Source organism: Trichogramma pretiosum, unplaced genomic scaffold (assembly GCF_000599845.2).
Source record: "Trichogramma pretiosum strain Unisexual culture from Peru unplaced genomic scaffold, Tpre_2.0 scaffold7, whole genome shotgun sequence".
Taxonomy (NCBI): domain Eukaryota; kingdom Metazoa; phylum Arthropoda; class Insecta; order Hymenoptera; family Trichogrammatidae; genus Trichogramma; species Trichogramma pretiosum.
The window spans coordinates 2,655,659-2,677,620 of NW_019641639.1; the positions used below are offsets into that span (position 1 = coordinate 2,655,659).

The following is a 21,962-nucleotide window of genomic DNA, read 5'->3' on the forward strand; positions in this document are numbered from 1 at the left end:
TTACCACGAGATTAATAAGTATTCGTTCACAATTCGGTTATGAAAAATGAGCAACCCCGCGAATTCAGACTTTGGGCGGACCGAGGGGTTAATGCGAGGCGACACGAGGAAGAAGAAGACGATGAGGAAACAAGAAGAGCGCAAGCGCGAGAGGCCAGAAATTCGCTCATGCGTTGTGCCGTGTTATCGCGTGTGCTTTTCCCACGCCCGCCACGCCACGCCGCACTTCTATTAAGCGCGAGAGCTTGCGAACTGGGCGCGCAAGCAGTGGACGAAACACCGGGCGGGTGACGATTGATCCGTGTGCAGCAGCAGCAGCTCGACGCACACGTAGTCCGCCGCCGCTATAAGGTTCAACAAACCACCACCGCCACGACTTCTCGCAGCAGCTGATGTGCATTTTTATATTTACGTATTATTGAGAAATTGTTTTGCGTACGTGATGTGCACCGTTTATCTTTGAAAAGTAATTTTAGTGCGACGACGAGTGTTTCGAAGAGTAATGTTAAAGAAAAAGAGGTGTTGCGCAGAGACGCGCCTCGAATGTTTCAAACGATTGCATTTGAAAACATCATATCATTAATTTCGAGTGTTGTTGGTGCAAGTGTCGCAGCAAATAAACATTCAAGCTCTCGCCGATTGCAGTAAAGTATCATTATGTAAAACAGTGAAAAGCCAAAGCTTATCAGCTGCCATAAATAACAAAAAAAAGAAACGGATTCACGAAAAGCGATAAGAAATATGAAATAAGAAATATTTCGAAGGAGCTCGATCGGAAAGAAAAATTGAAAAAAAAGTAAAAAAAAAGCACATCGACAACATTGGCAGGCAGCTCGTTTTGCGCTTGGCGTGTGGCGCAGCGATCGTATAATATACACAGTACGCACACAGAGAAGAGCCAGAGCAACAGCACTACACACAGTATCTATATACAGCTATATAGACCGCCTCGCGAGAGCTTTACCACCACTTTTCTCTCCTTCTCTCTCCTTCGCTCTGCTTGGTATAGCGTTGTGCCGTGCAGTGTGTGTGCGCGTCTGCTAGGTTCGCGCGCGCGGCCACTGCTGCGTCGGCGGCGGCGGCAACGACGAACGAACGAACGAACTGCCACCGCCAAGAGAGAGAGAGGGACTCGGCTCGGAAATCAGTCGACGTCGAGAACTCGAGTGCGCGCGACGAGAGCGACTATGTAGGCAGGCTTTTTTCTGTTCTGCTCGCAACAACACACTCTGGCTTCGATGCGCGACTCTATACGTACTGCTTTTAAAAACTGTCGTATTATATAAATTATATAAAATAGAACGATTCGATAGCCAACGGCAGAGAAGAGACGAGGCTGAATAACGTAACCGCATTGCGAAGAAAAAAACGTAGGCACAGTGTCAATTGTTTATTTACACGTTATCGTACTCTCGGCTGGTTAATAATAAAAAATAACATGCGCTAAAACACACGGTGGTCGATCGCGTGTCGCGAAGCAGTGCAAATCGTCGGCGTCGTCGTCGTTTGTTATGATCGTAATCGTTGCCAGCTGACAGCCGCACACACCGTCGTGAGTGAGAGAGAGAGAGAAAGAGAGAGAGAGAGAGAGAGAAAGAGAGAGAGAGAGAGAGAGAGCGAGAGAGAGGTAGAGGTAAATATAGAGAAGAGTCGTTGATCTTTGGGACGATCACGATGACGGACGTAGCCAACGAGAAGGCGTTCAACCCGAGGAACAACACGTTCGCTTCCTTCAGCACGGCCATGGAGATGGTGCGGGCCCGCAGGAAGCAGCAGCAGCAGCAGCGTGCCCAGACGCAGCAGCTGCGCAAGCAGCGCTACCTCGACGACATGTACGGCTACGCGGACCAGCTGTCGCGGGCCGGGCGTCTGCACGAGGCCCTGGCGCTGTACCAGCACTGCGTGGAGTACTGCGCGCAGCAGGGCATACAGCCGCCGAGCGCCGAGAGGCTGCGTCACTTCGCCGGCGCCCTCCTCGAGGATCTGGTGCCGAGCATGGCCGAGGCCGCGGAGGCCGCCCACGAGCGATCCAATCAGCAACAGAACAATCGTCTGTGGGCCTCGCTCGCCTGCCCGAGCTGCGAGACGGCCCTGTATCATCCGGTGACGCTCGACTGCGGCCACACTTACTGCAAGCCGTGCTTGCGGCTCGAGGACAGCGGCAACGATCAGCAGAACCGAAGACGGAGGCGCAAGCCCCGCTGCAAGCTCTGCATAGAGAGCAGGCGGACTACCGCGAGTGCTTACGGTGTCGTTGGTGCTGGTGCTGTGTTCGACGACGACGATTATGATTACGTCGACGACCATGATGTTAGTAGTAGTAGTAATAGTAATAATGGGTGCAACGAGATCAACGTTCTGGTGCAGAGGCTGGCGGAGAAGTGGTGGCCGCGCGAGGTCGAGGCCAGCCAGGCCAGGCACGAGGGCGACGCGCTACTCAACAAGGGACACATACAGCAGGCCTTCGAGCGCTACGATCTCGCTGTACAGCTTGGTGAGTAGCATAAACAAGCAACAAACAACTACTCTTCTCTTGTCGTCCAATATCGCCTCTATCACGGAAAATCGATTAAAATGTTTTTCAAGCTCGTTAAAAGCTCACGTACACGTATACTTGTTGCTGCCAGTAGGCTTGACTTACACAAAGTTAGAGTGTGCTTGCACGTGTGTGCATGTGTGTGCGTGCTCGATCGCTAGTTCTGCGTCACTTTTTGGTTATTAAACTCGCGGCTCTTGCACAATGCAATGCATTTGTTATAAAAAAAAAAAAAAAAAAGAAAACAAAAAGAAATTACGTAAAATTTACATGCGGACGCGTGACACGCTGCTACGTAGTCGTCCCTCGCACATCACTATACGCTACATCAGCAGCAGCAACAACAACATGTTGCATCAGATGTGCGCGTTATATGTACGTATAGTTAGTGCGGATAGCTAAAAAAGTAAACACTGCACGCGAAACTATATTGTTTCGGATATGCATGTATGACACGAGTTTTATATATTATTTTTTTTCTATTTTTATTTACAGTTTGGCGGAAAAACCATCGAGTACTCGTAATTTCGAATGTCGCAAACGCCGCGCGCGTGTCAGTGAACTAAAACGCGACTCGATACTCGCTGCATAATATATATAGGTGGTAAAGTGACCTTGCTGCGTGATTTTCTATATACTGAAAATAATGCAAAAAAGTTATCGATCGGTGTGTTTTTTTTCGTCGTCATCGTCGTTACGCTGAGTCTTGCAATCGTGAAAACTAATATTACCCGCGAAGCTTTCTATATATCACATACGATGTACCATGTAATATAATGTATAATCGGCCCACACAAGCGTCGTCTATTTAAACCTTTGTGCGTTACGAGCGATACTTTATACATATTTATTGCCGCTGCGCCGAGGCACTCGTGGACGTGCACATGGTGTGCTGCAGTATCGATTAGTTTATGTAAACAATGCGAGCTGGCGATCTCGGCTATTATTACACGTAGGCGTTGCGGCTGCCGTTGAGGCGGCCACGCGTTATCAAATTTATTGTATCTATTCAATTTCTTCGCGCTTGCAATAATACATTTTATACAAATCAATCTTAATTCGCGAAATTTTAAATTGAATCAAAAGTATCATACGTTACTCGAAACAAAGAAGCGGTTATTTTTCGCACTCGTAGTATTTCCCGGAAAGAGCTCCCACTGGTTTATTTCGATAACGTTGCACATCTGCAGTGCAGAGAGAGAGAGAGAGATGCATCATTCGTTTCTTCGAAAATAATTAATCGAGAAGCGAATGATGTATGCGTACATTTTCATTTTACCTTTATTATAATAAAATATATATTCCACGGCGAGGTGTCCACCGAACACAAATCACTCGTCGTGCGGGGCGCGATGTAATTAAATACGCGTACATCGTCGAACAAAGGCTAATTCGCTTCCCGCATCTCTCCCTCGTACAATATATATAAAATATATAAAATACGGCCGTGAGAGAGATAAATTTTCATCCCGAGGATTTACGAATTGTCGCCTAGAGCTCTCGTATTCGATCGGACGCGTTATATATCGCGAACGCGTGTGCGAGGGAGAAGAGAATATAAACGACGGCGACCCCGACTATAGACCGATCTCGTATAGATTCCCAGACGTCTGGGGCTTTGGCTTTTCGACTCTCTTGTTCGATTTATCGTTTGGTAGCCACTATACGATACTTGCTATATTTTGCGATCCTCCAAAAGCACGATAATTACGCGTCTTGATACATATGTATATCGCTCGCGCGCATCTTCGCGTCTCTTACGTAATAATCTTATCTGACTTGTGTTGTAGCATTTGTGTACATGCATCGATCAGAATTTGATATCTTCAAGGCTATACACTCAGCAAAAATGTATTCACATTTAAAACGAAATAAAAGAAAAATGTAACGCTCGTATATTTATATATCAGTGCATCGTATACAGAGACAGATCTCTCCCTCGCGTCCGGTTATTTTTTTATGTTTTTCCTTTTTTTTATTTTCATACGCATACCCACTATATACTCTCTGGCTGCATCAAAAGAAAGACGACCTTGCACGCAGAGCCTCTCCACACACACACACACACTCGCTCTCGTGTATGCGTCTCTTGCTGCTATTCGCCGAGTGAGAGAGAGAAAGAGAGAGAAGTATATAGCTAACGCGCGTATGAGGTCGTCGAACTTCTCTCTCTTTCTTTCTCTCTGCGGCTGTGGCTGTGCAGCAGCGAGTCTCAAGGTCAATACATGCGCCTCCACACCCGAACACACACACACACACACACTCACTAGAGTGCAGAGAGAGAACTGCAAAAGCTGTCGAGACTGTGCGTTGATCGGACTTTTAATACTCGATGCTGGCCGATGTATTAATTATATATTAAAAACTCGCGTGTGCCGTGCCGCGTGAGACTTACGCGCACACAGTCGCGCACAGACATTTTTCATATTTTTCTCATTGTACCGCGATATGTATATATTGAATATTATTATATATAGGTGCATATAGACGGGAGAGAAGCCGAGTCGCGGTTGTGTAACCCGCAACTTAACCGGCTAACCTGTTTGCTCGCGTTGCGGGGATTTAAATCCTTTATAAATGCGCGCGTTATTATATACTTTGTTTCGCGATACAGACATGCTCGCGCGATCGCGCGAATTAATTATTTTATATTTACAAATGGCACATAGCCTCTCGTATGTATAGCCAGATAGGAAGATAGATAGAAAAAAAAATCGACGTATATTGCAATTGTGCCGCAGCACTGCTACATGCATACCGCAGAGATCCTCGCCGTGGCAGTACTACTACTACTACTGCAACGCATCGTAATATTATAATGCTCGACATCCGGGTCGATGCTCTTTGCTTGCCGCTGACGCTGCTCCGCAGTTCCGAGGAGCTGTGTGTGCAGTGTGCAGTGTGTGGGTGTATATAATACTATGTGTATAAACGATGCGATGTACGTACGCGTGCACGAACCGAATAATCTCGCACGCACTCGTGTATATGTGTGTGTGTGTATATCCAACTACCACCTGACAAACATTTATGACACTTATTTATAGATTAGCGCGTAGTACTCGTCTCTGTGTGCCTCCCCACTCGAGGGGACACTGTATCAGCCTTTCGTTCATCTTCTTCTCCTTTCGGCTGATATTTTGCAGCAGCCGCGCGTGTACGTGATTATAAAAGCTCGATCGTCGAGCCGGCATTGCGAGTTTATATCCCCCCGTGCACCCAATATAATACGTAATAAAATAATACTATCTATATATACTCGAGTGCAAGAAAGAGAGATGCTACGCGCCGCATAGTAATATAAATCAATCGTTAAATTGGAGCGAGTAAAAATTTTCGGTACTGCTACTACTACTACTCGCGCGCGCGAGAGCTCGTATAATACAACGAGCGAAGAACAAATAGAGCATAATTCGAGCCTTTGTTCTTCTCTCTCTCTATCTCTTCGAAATTGGCACACACACAGACTCTTATGTATTATAGCAGTGTATCTGTATATATATATATATATATAGTGCAAGGAACGCAGTTTCTCATTCTCTTTTTCGTGAGCAGCAGCAGTGGCAGGCGGTGCAGCTCTCTTTTCTCGAGCTCGTTGCACGTGTTTCAACGCGTCTAGCCTGTATACTGCTGCTTCGAGAGCAGCAGCAGCAAATTATATAAAGTTCGTGTGTTCTCGCAGGCAGGCAGCAGTCAGGCACTTTATATAACTTGGGAATAATTGGTACAAAGCGATGTCGCCACGCGCCACTTCGTATATAACGTACATATATACATGTAGCCGTATGAATAATATATAATATATGTAATTTTTTCATCCGATATGTAGGCTGGATATCGTGTACATATTCCAAAATTAACCCGAGCGCAGAGGCAGAGGTAGGCAGGCAGGCGCTACACTCGCGAGACAGGTTTTCTCGAAGCGAAGAGAAAATAAAAGAAAAAAAACGCGTCTCGAGCGAGGATCCTTTGTTCCCTCCTTCGACGCCTTTATACGTCGTAGTCAAAGTCGTCGTGCAGCTGCAATAGTATAGTATAGAGTGTATCGTTCGCCAACCGAGAGAGAGAGAGAGAGAGAGCTCTGCCTTTTAAGTTCACGGTCACGCCGCTGCCGGTCTCTCTCCTCTCCTCTCCGTGGGTATACTTATATAACCAAAGCAGCAGCGCATGGCACGACAGGCAAAGTACTCTACCTCGCGTCTACATAAGGCGAAGGGGGATATACGTATAGCCGACGAGTGAGCATTATATGCACACACACACTATATACGGAGGTATTATGAGAGAAGATCGGCTCGATCTGTTGACTCTTGTATACGTCGCGGCGAAACTGGAGCAAAATATTGAAGTCGCCTTTCGGGCACTACAATAACTACGCTTGTATATTTGTTGCGAACGACGAGAGCTAACTATTATATCCTATATATATACGTACGTTAAAGCCGCGCGACCCACAGAGAAGCGCATTCATGAATTGTATAATCGCTTAACCGATTCGTAACGCCGAAGGACGGACTGCGAGCTGTGTGTTACTGCAAAAGCTGCTGCTGCACAGCTCGAATATGAGAATATGATCATTTCAGTGCACGCGGAATATATAAATACACGATACATTGTCAACTATAGGCGAAACTATGTTGGACATTATCTAACGCGCCGCACCGAACTAGGATATATTGTAATTATATGTTGTATGGGATTAAAAGCTCGCGAGCTATACATACAAACACGTAAGCGCGGCAGGCAGGCAGGCAAAAGATGACAATGTCAACACCTTGACTTCGAGAGCAGAGTAGTTGCAAAAATTGATATGCTGTGCACGTATTAAACGCACACAGACGCACTGTACTCGAATACCATTTGCGCAGGCTCGATATTGCTGCGGCCACTGCACACACACATACGTATTATGTAACGCGCCGCGCGTTTATGTATATTATTTTAAATGCGTAATTGCATTGTTGTTGTAAGGTGCCCCCGGAATGGAATGGAAAAATCGTGTCTTCTTCTTCTTCTTTTCTCTCTGCTTTTTTTACGCTAACATCGAGTGCGTGGCATCGTTTTCAAGTTCAAAATCGCAAACGTCGACGACGATAATAATAATAAGTAATGCAGCAGGCGCAGCTGCCGCTGTTGGTCGAGGTAAAGATCGAGACGCGCGAGTAGTATATATCTTACATAACGTCGCCGCCGTCACTGCCGATTGCTTTTATAAATCCAAACGTGGCTTCTCTCTCTCTCGGTTCGATCTCCATTAACATTCGAGTGTTTGGGTGTATCGAGCGAAAAACAAAAATAATAAATAAATAATATAAAAAAAACAACGACGACGAGCAGCAGCAGCAGCTGCGATCGATAAGAATCTCGTGTGCAAAATATCGTACATAATCGGTATATATCTGCGCATTACGTAATTTGCGCGTCGTGTGTATGTATCGATCAAAAATCGACCTATCCTCTCTCCCTCCCTCTTGACTCGTCGCGTGCGGGCGGGCGACGTTACAAGATGCAAAACAATGTTTGGTATTTTTCTTAGCGTAGTGTAACGCGAAGTGGGTGCACCCGAGATTACGAGTCTAAAAATTCTCCCACACAGCAGCGGCAAACGATGTGTTACATATTATTGTAACATAATGTGTGTATAGCCGGTTTTTCGCGCGCGCGCCACGCCGTTATATATGTATTAGAGGAGCCCCCACGACGACGCGTTATGAGACTATTTACAATAGTCTCTTTCTCTCTCCGGCCTCATGCGCGCATTTTGGTGCGTGTGTACCGGATCCGACGATATATACACGTGAGTGTGTGTGCGTTATGTAATTTTTCGTTTTGACTCGAGAGTGAGACTCTAAGTGTTGGTCGACGACTACGACGCTGATATATCCACACAAATGTCGTACATATAGAGACTACTATACGCCAAGAAAAGTTCAACGATCTTTCGGGCTAATTATTTTTACGCGCGTAGATTATTACGTAATTGTCCGTGCGATTTGTGATAGAGACGTATTCACGATGCGGCTCTGAACGCCTCGATTCCCTCCTCTCTCCCTCTCGATCGATCCGTATGGTTGAATAAATATGTAATATGCGACCGAGAGTCTGTTATCTCTGTGGATGCGAGCATACGATACGTAATTCGTGCACAAATAGCTCGAGCAGTTGACGATGCCGCGTGAGTCCTACTGTATAGAAATGCTCGACATCGATGATGGTCTGACGATGGAAAAATGCCCATTTTTAAAATGCTTCCCAATACACTACCAGTTATTCGTCGATTCTTCTGTTGAGAATTTTTTAATAATTATCGAGAGCATTTGAAGTGACGTGAAAATAGGAATTTAGCATCTTTCAACTACTTCGAATGCAAAGATGCAACTTTGAGTCTTCACCGTTAGATGGCGAGTGCCCCATAATCTGCTAATCTGCAAGTGGCAAAGTAAGAATGACCGTATAAGTCGAAGAAAACAGTTTTGAACGATACTATACGATTCTACAATTGATTTATTGAAGGTGGAAAGACTAATCGATGAGATTTCGGCATATTCACATGCTACCTAACCTGAAAGTAAGCTTTGGAAATGAATATTCGTCATTGGTAACAAATGCGTCGCAGTCGGTGGATACGTTTAAAAGTACTCGACGATAATAATACGATGCAAGCTATTGAGATTGCGCGTTAAAACGGTATGTTGCGCGAATCGTCAGTTCAAAAATAGCCAAACCTCGCGTCGTCGAAGATCGATCGATTTTCGGGACGGCAACCCTTGAAAAATCGTTCACCGCCGCGAAACAAGGCGTGCGAGTTACATTAATGACGTAACGATCGGGTGTATTATGCATGTACTTGCGCACACACACATAGGTACGAAAACGAGAGAGATGCGATGCTGCTGCACGAGCGCAAAGCTCCCTATACATCCAAGATTAGATAAACGCAAAGAGGTAGTAGAGCTAGCTGCGATCTCCGCTGCTGCACACCGAGTTGCGTTTTACGCACAACCGAGCGACGCGCGAGCTATATACACATACCTCGACTTGGCTCAAATTGCAGCACTTACATAAACGAGAGAAGAGCGAAGCGCAGCAGCGAGCTCGAGTCCAACGCGGTGGTATAGTAGTAGTCGAGTAGTTCGTTTACGTATGGCGCACACAGAGTCGATTTTTCTTTGCTGCTGCGGCTACTGTACTCCAAAATGCAATTTCGGTATGTGTTGCGCAGCAGCAGCAGTTGATGTTGTGTACGAAGCGTGTAGGTATTTTTTTTCTTTTCCTTCTTCCAACCAAGTTCACGAGTCGACCGACTGCGACTACTACTACTACTGCTACTCCGCACTACGAGCACATGTATGTGTATCTGTGCGTATGTGACGAAAGAAGTTACATAAAAGAAAGAAAGAAAGAAAGAAAGAAAGAAAGAAAGAAGAAGCAAAAAAAAGGCGTGTAGAAATCAAATAATTGCACACCTGCGCACGTTCCGCGGACGCGCATATGGATACATATTGATTTTCATGCGAAACGCTCATTGTAATACACGTATACGGCGATCGTATCTACACAAACACATTCAAAAAGATTTATAAAGAATTTTTCCTTCGAATCGCGTCGATGATCGCTGCGAAAAAAAGAGTCCCGTAAAGCTCACACTGAGTACCGAGCGCAAAGTCGAACTCCTTATTCGGGCAGCTCGGCAAGGTCGACAATCGCTGCCGTTTTACTGCAGAGTAGTGCACCTTTTCTTTTTTTGCATCATACACTATATACCTGTATAACGTAATAATACACGCACACCTGTGCGCACTCGATCTTTTCTTTGTTGCTGCTGAGCGACGTTATTTCTCAACCTTCTGTATGTTACTGCCTGGGTTCTTAGCTCTCCCTCTCTACGTACGCTCGGGTGGCAGTGAATAAATAACTTGGGTGGTACACGTAGGCATTTATTTATCGACGCTTTGGATATAAATAAATAAATAAATAAATAAATGAATATTTTTTTCTTCGGCTCGTATAGCCTATGAAAAAAACAAATCAAAACTCGCTTCTGACCAATGCACGCGCGTGTTTGCGAAACATTGAATTTCTATTAGTTTATTATAACCGATATCGCGTGTTATTTCGAGGTGGATTATTATTAAACGCGTTCGACTTCATAAATAAATACATATATATCGATAAATAAACTTTTGCCTGGCGCATAAAACGACGCACACGCGCGTCGCGATCGATTAAATTTTTCCCAATAGGCAGCGTCGTGCGCGGATAGTGCTGCAGTATTTACGAAAAGAAAATTTTCTCGTTCGCGCGCCGATACAGAGAAGTATGATTAATTACGTAACGCTCTTTGTCTCGAGCTTCATATATAAATCGTTGATTTTTGACAATGGAATATAAAGCGAATGTATAATAAAACGAAAAAAAGTTCGTGTGCGGTGGCTCACATTATATTATACGCCATTGATTTGTGTATGTATGTGTGTGTGTGCCGGGCGATGAGTCTCTCTTCTTCATTACGTAAGGGATGACTCGAGCAGCTCGGTGGGTATACAAACACGGTTGCGCGCGCAACATGGTTTCTCGCGCACATGCACACCTTTTTATGATATCGTGTGTGCGTGTGGGTGCTACGTACGACCACAAAAGACACATTCCCGAGCTTTAGCACGCGGAAAACGCGGATTCGTTGCATTTCTTCGCGCAATTCGTATTTTCGTCAGCCGCACAGAGGATAGCATAGAGAAACTGCGAAAGGAAAACTTTGCTTTCGAAAAAGCGAGACCGCGAGTATAGAGCGCGAGGGGGATGAAGCGCAAAGTTCCGCCTTTCATAGTTCTTCCTCATAGTTCGGGCGAGTTCGATGTCCGGCAGCAACCGGATGGAGCATTGCCAAATGCGAGCAGCTTCGAGCGCGCGAGCGATAGTTTGTAATCTCTCTCAGTTGCTTACCTGTGCGAGAGAGACTCGGGTAGAGATTACGTGTACGATGCACCTCCGCGTTCGGAAGGCCGTTCTGTATATCTCTCCGCGCTCGAAGCTTTTGTATATAATCTCGAAAGGATCAAGGACAACTGCCGCTGCTGCTGTCTTGTGGGCCACGAAAAAAAGGCTGCGCGCGAACAAATGTGTGTCACACGCACACAGACAGACAGAGCGAACGTCGCGTTTGTGAATGTAACTGTGTCAAGGCCGCACCGTTTCGTGTGTATGTGTGCGCGTGTATGTGACCGATGCAGTAACGACTCGAAAGCCAGGCCAAGGAGAGAGAAGCGAGTGTATATCGTATACATATAGTGCGCGGCGGGGAAAGTAGTGCACACTTACACTCACACGTATGCGTATACGGTATACGAGTGTACGCGATAGCGTACGCCGCTCGTACGAATTGGCCCGATGATGCAAAAAGAAAGGGTGTCTCTTTCTCTGTTTTGTAAATTTTCGATCGAGGTTCGATGATATCCGGATGAGCAGCTTCAACTTTTTTCGTCTTTTCTTGCTGCTCTCCTTCGCGAAGAGATGCAGAAAGAAATGCAAAGTATTTGGTTGAAAAAGTGAATCGAAGTACGCAATGAAATGTAAGACAAGATTGCAATTGCAATACAAACAGATGTTTATTGACAAATATTCATACGACTACATTCGATGTTGTAATCACTACAAAATATATCCATCACGAGCTTTGGCCTGCAGCCGCCAAGCAAGTGCGCTGGTAATCGTCGCTCTCGAGATTATCGATGATCATGTCGCAGCAAAGAATCGGCAGCCTGCAACGAATCAGCACCATCAAGGACTCCAGCGCCCAGCGCCGGAAAAATCTTCTCGACATTACGTCGCACAGACGCACGACTTGAGAGATAATGACGAAATCCGAGGAATTTTTCCGAGCGCGTCAACTCATTGTAGTCCTTGGGTGTGAATAGTCTTACCGCCTCTTCGGGTCGGAGTTGCATCAAGTCGTAGAGCGACAGATTCGGACTCATCATTATCTCCTTGATCTTTCTCGTAAACTCCTGGTTTCTGCATAAATATTCTTGAAGATCCATCCCAGTAAAAATCTTCAAGTGACAGGAGTTATACTTGGTGAGCAATTTCTTGGTGATCGTCGCGACATCCATTAGGTCCAGCTCGTATCCTCTTCGTTCAAGATTTTCGACGATGATCAGAGCGCTAGACGCCAATCTCAAATGGAAAAAACTCGAGCCTTCAACATCTAGTAAAAGTTTAGCGAAATAGTCGGGGGTGGGGAAAACGAAGCTCGATAGATCAGCGCCATTATCCAACAGAACATCAACGGTATTCGGCATGAGTTTCGCCACGGCCCATTGCAGCGGTGTGCGACCCGACTGGTCTAGGACATCGACCTGCACCAGCTGATTGACTTCCTTGCAGGTCCTGAACAATATCTCCACCGCTTCGTCTCTGAAATACGTCTGGCAAGCCCAGTGCAGAGGCGCCGATCCCGCGTCGTCGGGCAAATTCGCGTCGCGCCCCTTTGCAGCAGCAACTCGGTCGCCCCTACGTTGCCGTAGAACAGAGCCCAGTGCATCGGCGTTTTACCCTCCTTGTCGCGGGCGTCGACCGGCACCGTCCGCCGAATTTCGTCGCTGACCTCGAAGAACGTCCTCATCAAACCATCGTCCTCGTTTTCCCTTTTACAGATGCGATGCACCGGCGTCAATCCGTCTGCGTCAGGCAAATTTGGATCGGCGCCTCGTCTGAGCAGAAATTCGACCGCGTTTCCGTGTCTGTAAATCGCGGCGAGGTGCAGCGGCGATTCGCCCATTTTTCCACGAGGAGGTTGGGATCGTGGCCGTAATCGAGAAATTTCTCGACGATGCTTTCGCAGCCTTACATACTGGCTACGTGATAATGCGACAGTCCCTACGAATTGACGTAGTTCAGATCGAATCGATCGTAAACTTTGAACATTTCACCGATCAGCGCACCGTCGGTGTAGCAATTGCTTTTGTAAATGCAATGGTGCAGCGGTGTGGTGCGTAGCAACAGTGGATTGCCGTCTTCGTCGACTTTAGGCTCGTCCTTATAGCCGCTCCCGACCACAATATCAAAAATTAATTTTCCCAGATCATTGAGCTGGTCTCTGCGTTTGTACTTCATGGAATCCGTAAGTAAAAGCTCGATTTCTTCGGACCGAAAAATGAGTCGAGAGCATCAGGCAGTGGACGATCCCTCAAATCGATTGAATAATAAATTTTGCTGAGAAATTGACGGCGCTCTTCTTCGATCTCCCAATTGACATTTTCTCGCAAACTCTTCAATTTTTCTATTGTTTTTTAGTCATCGGAACTCAAGTTGAATTCGTCGCAAGACATGTTTTCTGCGCAATTAAACACAAACACAAAATCGCTTATGAATTGAGAAATTTATCACTATTTTCACGAAAATCACTTGCTGCAATCTATTCGATTTTTCCTTGATGTTGACGCGATGGATTTGTAACGCTGACTATAGGTACACCGTATGATCTATATGCAGTAAAAGAACACATGCTCTGAGCTGAAACAGAATGGAGAATTACTTCTGCGCTCGATGCAACCTTGATTTTCTACTTACACTTCGGCGTTCTAACGTACACTGAATACTCACTATGATCTGTGGACTAGCTCGAGCTATATGACGATTGAAAAGCGTAAATCCAGTGCAGTATAGATGCCGCTCGCACGTGTATAGCATGTGACTGGACATAGCAACGCCTCTGCTTCACTGGACCGAGGCTTTCTAATCGTTCCCGAATTGACGCCAACTGTACGCGTGGCGAGCACACGCAGGCACATGCACAAGAGAAATGAAGAGAGAGAGAGAGAGAGAGAGAGAGACAAAGATACACGATGCTATAGAGACTTTGAAAGAATGGGCTGCTTCTATACAGTCTAGTAAAATCACTAAAAAGTTTTTAATGATTTTTAATTCGTTAAATATTTATCGGACGAAAAAATAACACGAGTATGAGTTTTTGTTTAAAATCGTCCAAGAAATCGAAAAGTATTATATCTATAATAACAAATACATTTTTCTTGCAAAAAATTTGCAGCCTACTCGGATTGATATTCGTTTATCGGTCGGATCTAATGACAAGACAATTTAGTATTACTAATAACAAGAATTAGCTTGATCACTCAGCAAGAATTCGAACTTTTAACAGGAAGAATCACTCGATTCTTGCAGCGTAAACAAGCTGACTGCATGACGTTAACCTTTTTTTCTATCGGTGTATACGCAGTTCAAATATAGGACTGCGAGCTTGCAAGCACGTTTATTTCAAGCTCAATGTCGAAAACAAAGATTAAGAGAGATGACGCGCGCGCACTGGAAAGAAGAAAAACATAAGAAAGAAAATGCTGGCTATTGGGTCAGAGCGTGCACGCACACTCAGAGATTTTATGGCACGCTCGGAGCTCCGAGCGAACAAAGAGCCGAGAGTCGAAGAGAGAATAAGTGTTGAGATTCCGAGGCCAGGGTGCAGGTGCTTGATAAATGAGGTGTGAGGAGCGCGTGTTCGGCTTAATGACTATTTATTGAGAGAGACTTATATCTAATTACATGGCTATTTAAACTATTTACAAATTATTTCCTCCCCGCTCTCGCCTCAGCTGAGGCGGCTCGGCGGGGCGACCTGCGTGTAGCGCGCGCCTCTGGCGCGGCAGCTACAGCCACTCCCTTCCCAGTGAGCAAGTTCTGGCTTCTTGTGAACGAAACTTTTTGTCGAGGTCGGCGGGATGCTGAGGTGGAGACGAGGTCCTCTGCAGGTTGTTCTGCTGGTACTGCTGCTGGTACTGCTGCGTCCTGTAGAGGCTGCTCTGCTGGAACTGCTGCGTTCTGTGGAGGCTGCTCTGCTGGAGCTGCTGCGTCCTGGTGCTCCAGGTAGGCAGGCTTGAGCTGGTCGGTTGATACGACCTTGGCTTCTCCGTCGATCTCGATGTTGTAGGTGCGCTCGTTGATGCGGTTGATAATTCGATGCGGTCCCGAGTAAGGCGGCTCCAATGGCTTCCGAATGCGGTCGATCCTTTTGAAAACGTGCGTGCATGATGGTAGATCCTTGTACACGAACGGTTTCTTCGATGAGTGGCGTGAAGCTGGCACTGGCTTGATGTCTCTGAAGAGCTGTCGAAGCTTTCGTACGAAGACCGATTTCTCAGTGATGGGTGTACGAGGTACACAGAAATCGCCTGGGATGCGCAGCGTCGTGCCGTAAATCATCTCGGCTGGAGAGGCTTGGAGCTCGTCCTTGTAGGTGTTGCGTAAACCGAGCATCACCATGGGAAGGGCATCGGTCCAGGGCTGCGTAGAGCACTTGAGAGCGGCTTTCAGCGTGCGATGAAAACGCTCGACCATCCCGTTGCTGATTGGATGGTACGAGACGGTTTTGATGTGCTGAATGCCGAATAGTTTCGCCAGCTCCTGGAATAACTCCGATTCGAATTGGGCTCCGCGATCGGACGTTATGAAGTCCGGGGCTCCGTAGGCGCTGATCCATTGGAGCAAGGCTTGGGCAACTGTGTTAGCAACCATGTTTGGTAACGGAATCGCCATTGGCCAGCGTGAAAATCGATCTATTATCGTGAGACAATACTGTTTATTGTCAACAGACGGTAGTTTAATGAGATCGATGTGTATGTGTGCGAATCGACAATCCGGCTCGGTGAAACGACCAAGTTTTGATTTGTTGTGTCGACTGACTTTCGACGTTTGGCATGCTGTACAGCACTTGGCCCAGGCAGAGACTTGTTTTCGCATGCCCGGCCAGGCGTACTTCTCAGCTACCGTGCGAGCGGTCGTCCTTATGCCTGGGTGGGAGAGATTATGTAGTACCTCGAAAGCTTGGCGACGAAGTCGTTCTGGTAGGTATGGGCGCACGACTCCGTGGGCGACATCGCACCAAACGTCGAAACCGTTCAAGACGATGCGTTGGAGATCCAAGCTGCTGTTCTGGAGGTTTCGTAGCTCGTCGTCGTTGGCTTGTGCTTCTGCGATGGAGCTCGGCGTAAGCACGCTGGGCGTCGAAATCGTTGAGACTTCAACGTTCGAAATTTCATCGTCTTGGTGCCTCGAAGGTGTCTCGTTGTTGTTGCAGACCTCGTTGTCCTGCGCTGTGTCCTCTGAGGGCTCGGTTCGTGATAGTGCGTCGGCAACGACGTTGTCTTCTCCTCGAGCATGTTTTAGGGTGGTGTTGAATCTGCTGATGAATTCAAGGCTTCGTACCTGACGTGGCGAGGCTTTGTCCGAGCGTTGCTGTGCTGCGTACACGAGCGGTCGGTGGTCGGTCCACGTGGTGAAAGTCCTGCCTTCGAGGATGCGTTCGAAATGCTTGATCGACGCGCTGACGGCGAGAAGCTCGCGGTCGTACGTGCTGTACTTGCGTTGAGTGGGATCAAGCTTCCGAGAGAAGAATCCAAGGGGACGCCACGAACCGTCGGGCTCCTTCTGCTCCAGGGCGGCACCGATGGCGATGTTCGAGGCATCTGTTCGAAGGGCCAGCTCGGCGTCTGGACGTAAGAAGGTGTTGCAAGTCGCGTCGACGATCGACTCCTTGCAACTCTTGAAAGCTTGTAGGGCTGTCTCGGTCCAACGCAGCTTTGCCTTCTTGTTCGGGAGTCCTTTAAGAAGCTCGTGCAGCGGCGCTTGGATGTGTGNCACGTCTGCGATGGTGAAGTCGCATTGGAAATCTCGTCTGAGACCCAAGTTCAGAGTTTTCTTTAGCGTGCCGTAGGTAGCGATTGGAGCGTGATTCGCTGCATATAGAGTTAACGGCTGTACTGTGAGCGGCTTTGGTGAACGAGCTTTTGGAAGTAGCGATACAGATGAGCCCGAGTCCACCAAGAACAAAATGTTGTCACGCTTGTCGCTGACGTGCAGGCGTGCGTCGCTGCCCGCGTATGTCTCTGGTGCCTGCTTCAGAGGCGGGCTTATTAGTTTTCCTTCTTGTAAGAGCATGGACTGGTGCAGCGGCCGGCTTCATCTCCAAATCTGCGATGGTACCAGCACACACCTGGAGTGCCTGGAGTGACGGAGCGTCGGCGTTGCTTGCTGGGTGATCGAGATCGATTGCGAGAACGAGAGGTGGTTCGTTTGTTGCTTTGCGACGACATGAATTGCTCCAATGTCAGTCTGAGAGCGGCAAGTTCGTCGACGATTCGCTGCGAGTCGGATTGTTGCGAGCTGCGAGACGAGACTGCCATCACCGAGCCTCCGGATTCCACAAGCTTGTCGGCGGCTTCTGTGAGTTCGTCCATTGAAGCTGTTTTCAAAATACTCAAAAACATCGAAGCTGCCTGCGGTAGGAGATCGAGCCATTTGATTTTCAGAGCCTCTTCTTTGACTTTGTCACCGGCGAGTGTCTTCATTTTTCTCCAAAGAGTTGAAGGTTTGTCGTTACCTCGAGCAAGTTCTGTGAGAAGTACGTGCAGCTGCTTCTCGGCCGAGTCGGTGGTACGACGGACGATAGCATCCTTGAGAGTTTTGTACTTCGTCTCATTCGCCGGAGGTGGATCGATGATATCCATGAGCTCGACGGCTGTCTCCTGGTCGAGAGCGCCGACGAGAAGGTTGAATTTTTCGTCGTCCTCGGTGACATTCTTGGCGGCAAAAAGACATTCGGCCTGAACGAACCAAGCTTTTGGCGCGTTTCGCCAAAAGCGCGGCAAATCACACTTGTTTTGATTCATGACTGGAGCAGGCGAGTCGTTGTTGATGTTTTGCTTTTCGGTATTTTCGGCGGGAATTTGTTTGGACTGTTCCACAATTGTCTCCTCGAGCGAGTCGGAATCTTCGTTGAATGATTGATACGGCGATTCCTCGTCGAGATTTTGATTAGACTTCAAAAATTTTGCTTGTTCGAGAAAAGCAGCGCTGTCCTCGAACTTTGGACCAGGAACTCCTTGAATGCGAGCTGACTTACGCGTAGGGTCGGTTTTTCCGACGTATCCTCTTCCTGCGCCTTTGGCTTCGTTATTATTCATTCCGTGTACATGCTAGAAGAGCGTCTAGCGAGATTTAACGAAGTCCAGGTCACCACTGTTGAGATTCCGAGGCCAGGGTGCAGGTGCTTGATAAATGAGGTGTGAGGAGCGCGTGTTCGGCTTAATGACTATTTATTGAGAGAGACTTATATCTAATTACATGGCTATTTAAACTATTTACAAATTATTTCCTCCCCGCTCTCGCCTCAGCTGAGGCGGCTCGGCGGGGCGACCTGCGTGTAGCGCGCGCCTCTGGCGCGGCAGCTACATAAGTATGCTAAAGTGCAGTGAATACTTTGCAACAGCGAAAAGAAACGAAAAAAACTTGTCTCTTTGTGCAATGTTTCTCGTTTTTGCACAGTGTACCCTTATACTTATCTTTATTTTTGGACGAATGTGAAAAATAACGCGAATATCAATCGACGATGTTTACAAATAAGTCGTAACGAGTTCGATCGTACAGCCATACAATCGCTAAAGACACGTGTCGTTTTTCTGTCTCTCTCTCTCTCTCTTCTTTCGCGCAGCACTGGTAATCCTCGACCTGAACCCGCTGCCGCTACAAACACATGTGCAGCCGCATGAGCATTATCCAATCGCGACCGCAGAGAACGATAATACGCACGTACGCGTAGGTACACGCTCGTTGTTATGCACATCGGACTCGAGCTTTAAAGCTCGCAGCGTTGATTATTATCGCTTTTCGAGGAAAATTCTACGGGGAAATGATAATATTTATATACGCGCGAGCTGTAGCAGCAGCGATCGGAACCGCTGCGGCAATAAAAGATCAACGAACTCGAGCTCACGAGTCGATCGTTTTTTGCTGCTACTACTGCTCACGCAGCGCAAGAAACATTACACACATAAACTCTCCGCGAACGAAAACGAGCTCGTATATCACATCGGCAGTAGTGTGTTACATATATATAGCCTATATATTACATTGTAAACAGCCAAGGGGGCGATCCAATGTGTACGTAAACTCGTAAAAGCTCGAGGCGCGCGATTCGGAGCGCGAAGCCAATTGAAAGTTGCAAGCGAGCTTTGTGCATCGTAAAACCGTTGCTGCTGCTGCTACTTCGGCCAATGATACATATAGAATATATACGAGAGCTGCGCGATACGCGCGAGACACACGATATTAGGTGTAAAGCTCGAGACTCTCTTGTACGCACATATATATTCCGTGGCAACAAATTGATCTCCGCCGATGTAGCGTCGAAAAATAGCCGACATCGTAAATCATCTCTCGCCGTGTGTACAACACGAATTGCGCATTTGCTCTCGAGTTTTATGCGCGTTTCATTGTTTTATGCTTATATTTATATTCGTGCGAGCAATGCTTCAAAAGAGCTTCAGATGACAACGTAAGAAGTTTTCAAACCCGCATTTACTTACACAATTTTATTTTTACTCAGCCACTTGCACATTTACTGATAAAGATACTTGCCCTCTAGTGGGGGTCGTAGGAATCATGGTTGTTGAATTTTCACGAACTTTTCGAGAAATTTCAGTCAAAATGTTTAAAGAGTTTGGAATCCGATATGTTCCGTTTGTTAGTCTATAGGCTAGTCTACATCAAAATTCAAGAGTACATTATATACTACTGTCAAACATCGCCCGTATCACAAAACTCGCCTAACAAGGGTAATATTCAACTCTACTTAAAAAACACGCGACGTCCTTCCGAAATTACCATTGCCTCGATAGGGTACAAATATTTCACCGTGAGAATTTCTCGTCCCCGCGCGTATTCGACAGGTTTTCACGTATTCGTGTCAAGGTGATCGCACGACACTCTAGCGCGGTATACAGCTCCGGTACGTGCCGTATGCGCACACGACTCTATTTTTTTCCAACGAAATCGTCGTCATCCCTGCCGCGACCGCGACGCGTGCGTAACATACATCGCTATCGTGGTCAAAAATCTAAACGACACTTACGCGTCTCTTTTCAAGTAAATTGTTTTATCGATTGAATATTATTATTGTGCATCCGATGTCGGACAAATTTATATTTAGATTTTATACTTGTAATGTCGCGGCATTAGGTATAGAGGAAAAATTTTCTCCGATACAAATCGGCGCGTATTGTTTCGAACGCAAAAACACAACGACGTACTCGTGTGTGTATAGGCCAAGAAAACAAATTGGCTATAAGGTATTACATATGCTGCTGCTGCGGAGCACGCGGCACATTTCAACCGATTACATAATATCTCCACACGCGCTCTCGTGTTCCATCTCTCTTTTTGTCCTCTCTTTCACATAATTTCGCGTATACAGTGTGCAATTGCCTAGGCGCGCGTCATGGCGACGAGCATCGATCAATTTTTTTTTTCGCAATGCTTAATTAGCTTCCGTGGCAGCGACCACCACCGCAGGTTTGAATCTATCGATGCGGCAGCTGCCTCACTTTTTTTTCTTCTTTTTTTTCGCTCTCTTACGAATGTACGTAAGAAAACATCGGCCGGCTCGGGCGATTGCGTAAAAAAGTTCTATGTAATGTCTTCGGCGAATAATTGATCTGGATTATGGAAGCGCGCGGGTTATATGTCGGCAGCTCGGCTCATCGATAATACAGCACACACACACATTGAAAGAAAAAATATATATCGCCCTGCGCTGCTGCCGCTGTTGCTACGCATCGCAAGCTTTACGTAAGCTAGAACGCGTAAGCTCTCGAGGCTCGTGTGCGCCAACGGTTCGATTAATTTTTTCAAGGCACCGATAATCTTGCGGCCCTTTGTTTTTATACTCGAATCTTAAAAACTTCGGAGAGATAGGCGGTGGACGCGAGCCAATTTGCCGAAATGCGTATATAAAAGCCGCGGAGGATTATAACAAGGTGGTACACGTTTACACACTCGCAGTTACAGTGGTGTTGGTATACCACGTGCAAAATGCGTTATGTGTAACTCGGGTCTATTTTCGTCGTATTACGTCGCGTTTACGTTATATTCTCCGGTTTTATAGACGCGCACAGCATGATGATGTTTTCGTAGAAAGGAGAGTTTGATATTATTATCGATAAGCAGACGTGCGCAAGCATCACGTTGATCGAGGGAGCAATTTTTCATTACATTATTATTACTTTATTATATTTATAAATCTGTACAAATTCGCGTGTGCTTACATAATTATCTCGGATGATTTATCGATTACATATATACTTGTATACATATAGATAATATATACGAGCCGAGCGAAAAATATTAATGACCCGATTGTTTGTTTTTTTCTGTTACAGGTAAGTGTTGCATCATAGCGTCGACAGCATATAGCATCATCATCGGTGCGCCTCTATCTCTTCTCTCTCGCATATATAATTATATTATATATCAACGCGTTATAAGCTGGGGTATGGCTATTATTTGCGAGGTATGTGCGTGTATATGCGTGAATGATCCTCGAGAACGAGCGAGTGAGACGTGCGCGGTATATACACGGGGG

The 21,962-nt window shown here is 46.5% G+C and overlaps 1 protein-coding gene across 1 annotated transcript in view; it reads left to right on the top strand.

Moving 5' to 3' along the window:
* Positions 1–337: 337 nt before the first annotated feature.
* Positions 338–21,962, top strand: part of LOC106648658 (LON peptidase N-terminal domain and RING finger protein 3) — a 51,472-nt gene continuing 29,847 nt past the window's right edge. Inside the window, exon 1 of the mRNA XM_014365723.2 lies at positions 338–2,494. Coding sequence (XP_014221209.1) covers positions 1,675–2,494 — 820 coding nt within the window. The 5' untranslated portion in view covers positions 338–1,674. The remainder of the gene's footprint in view (positions 2,495–21,962) is intronic.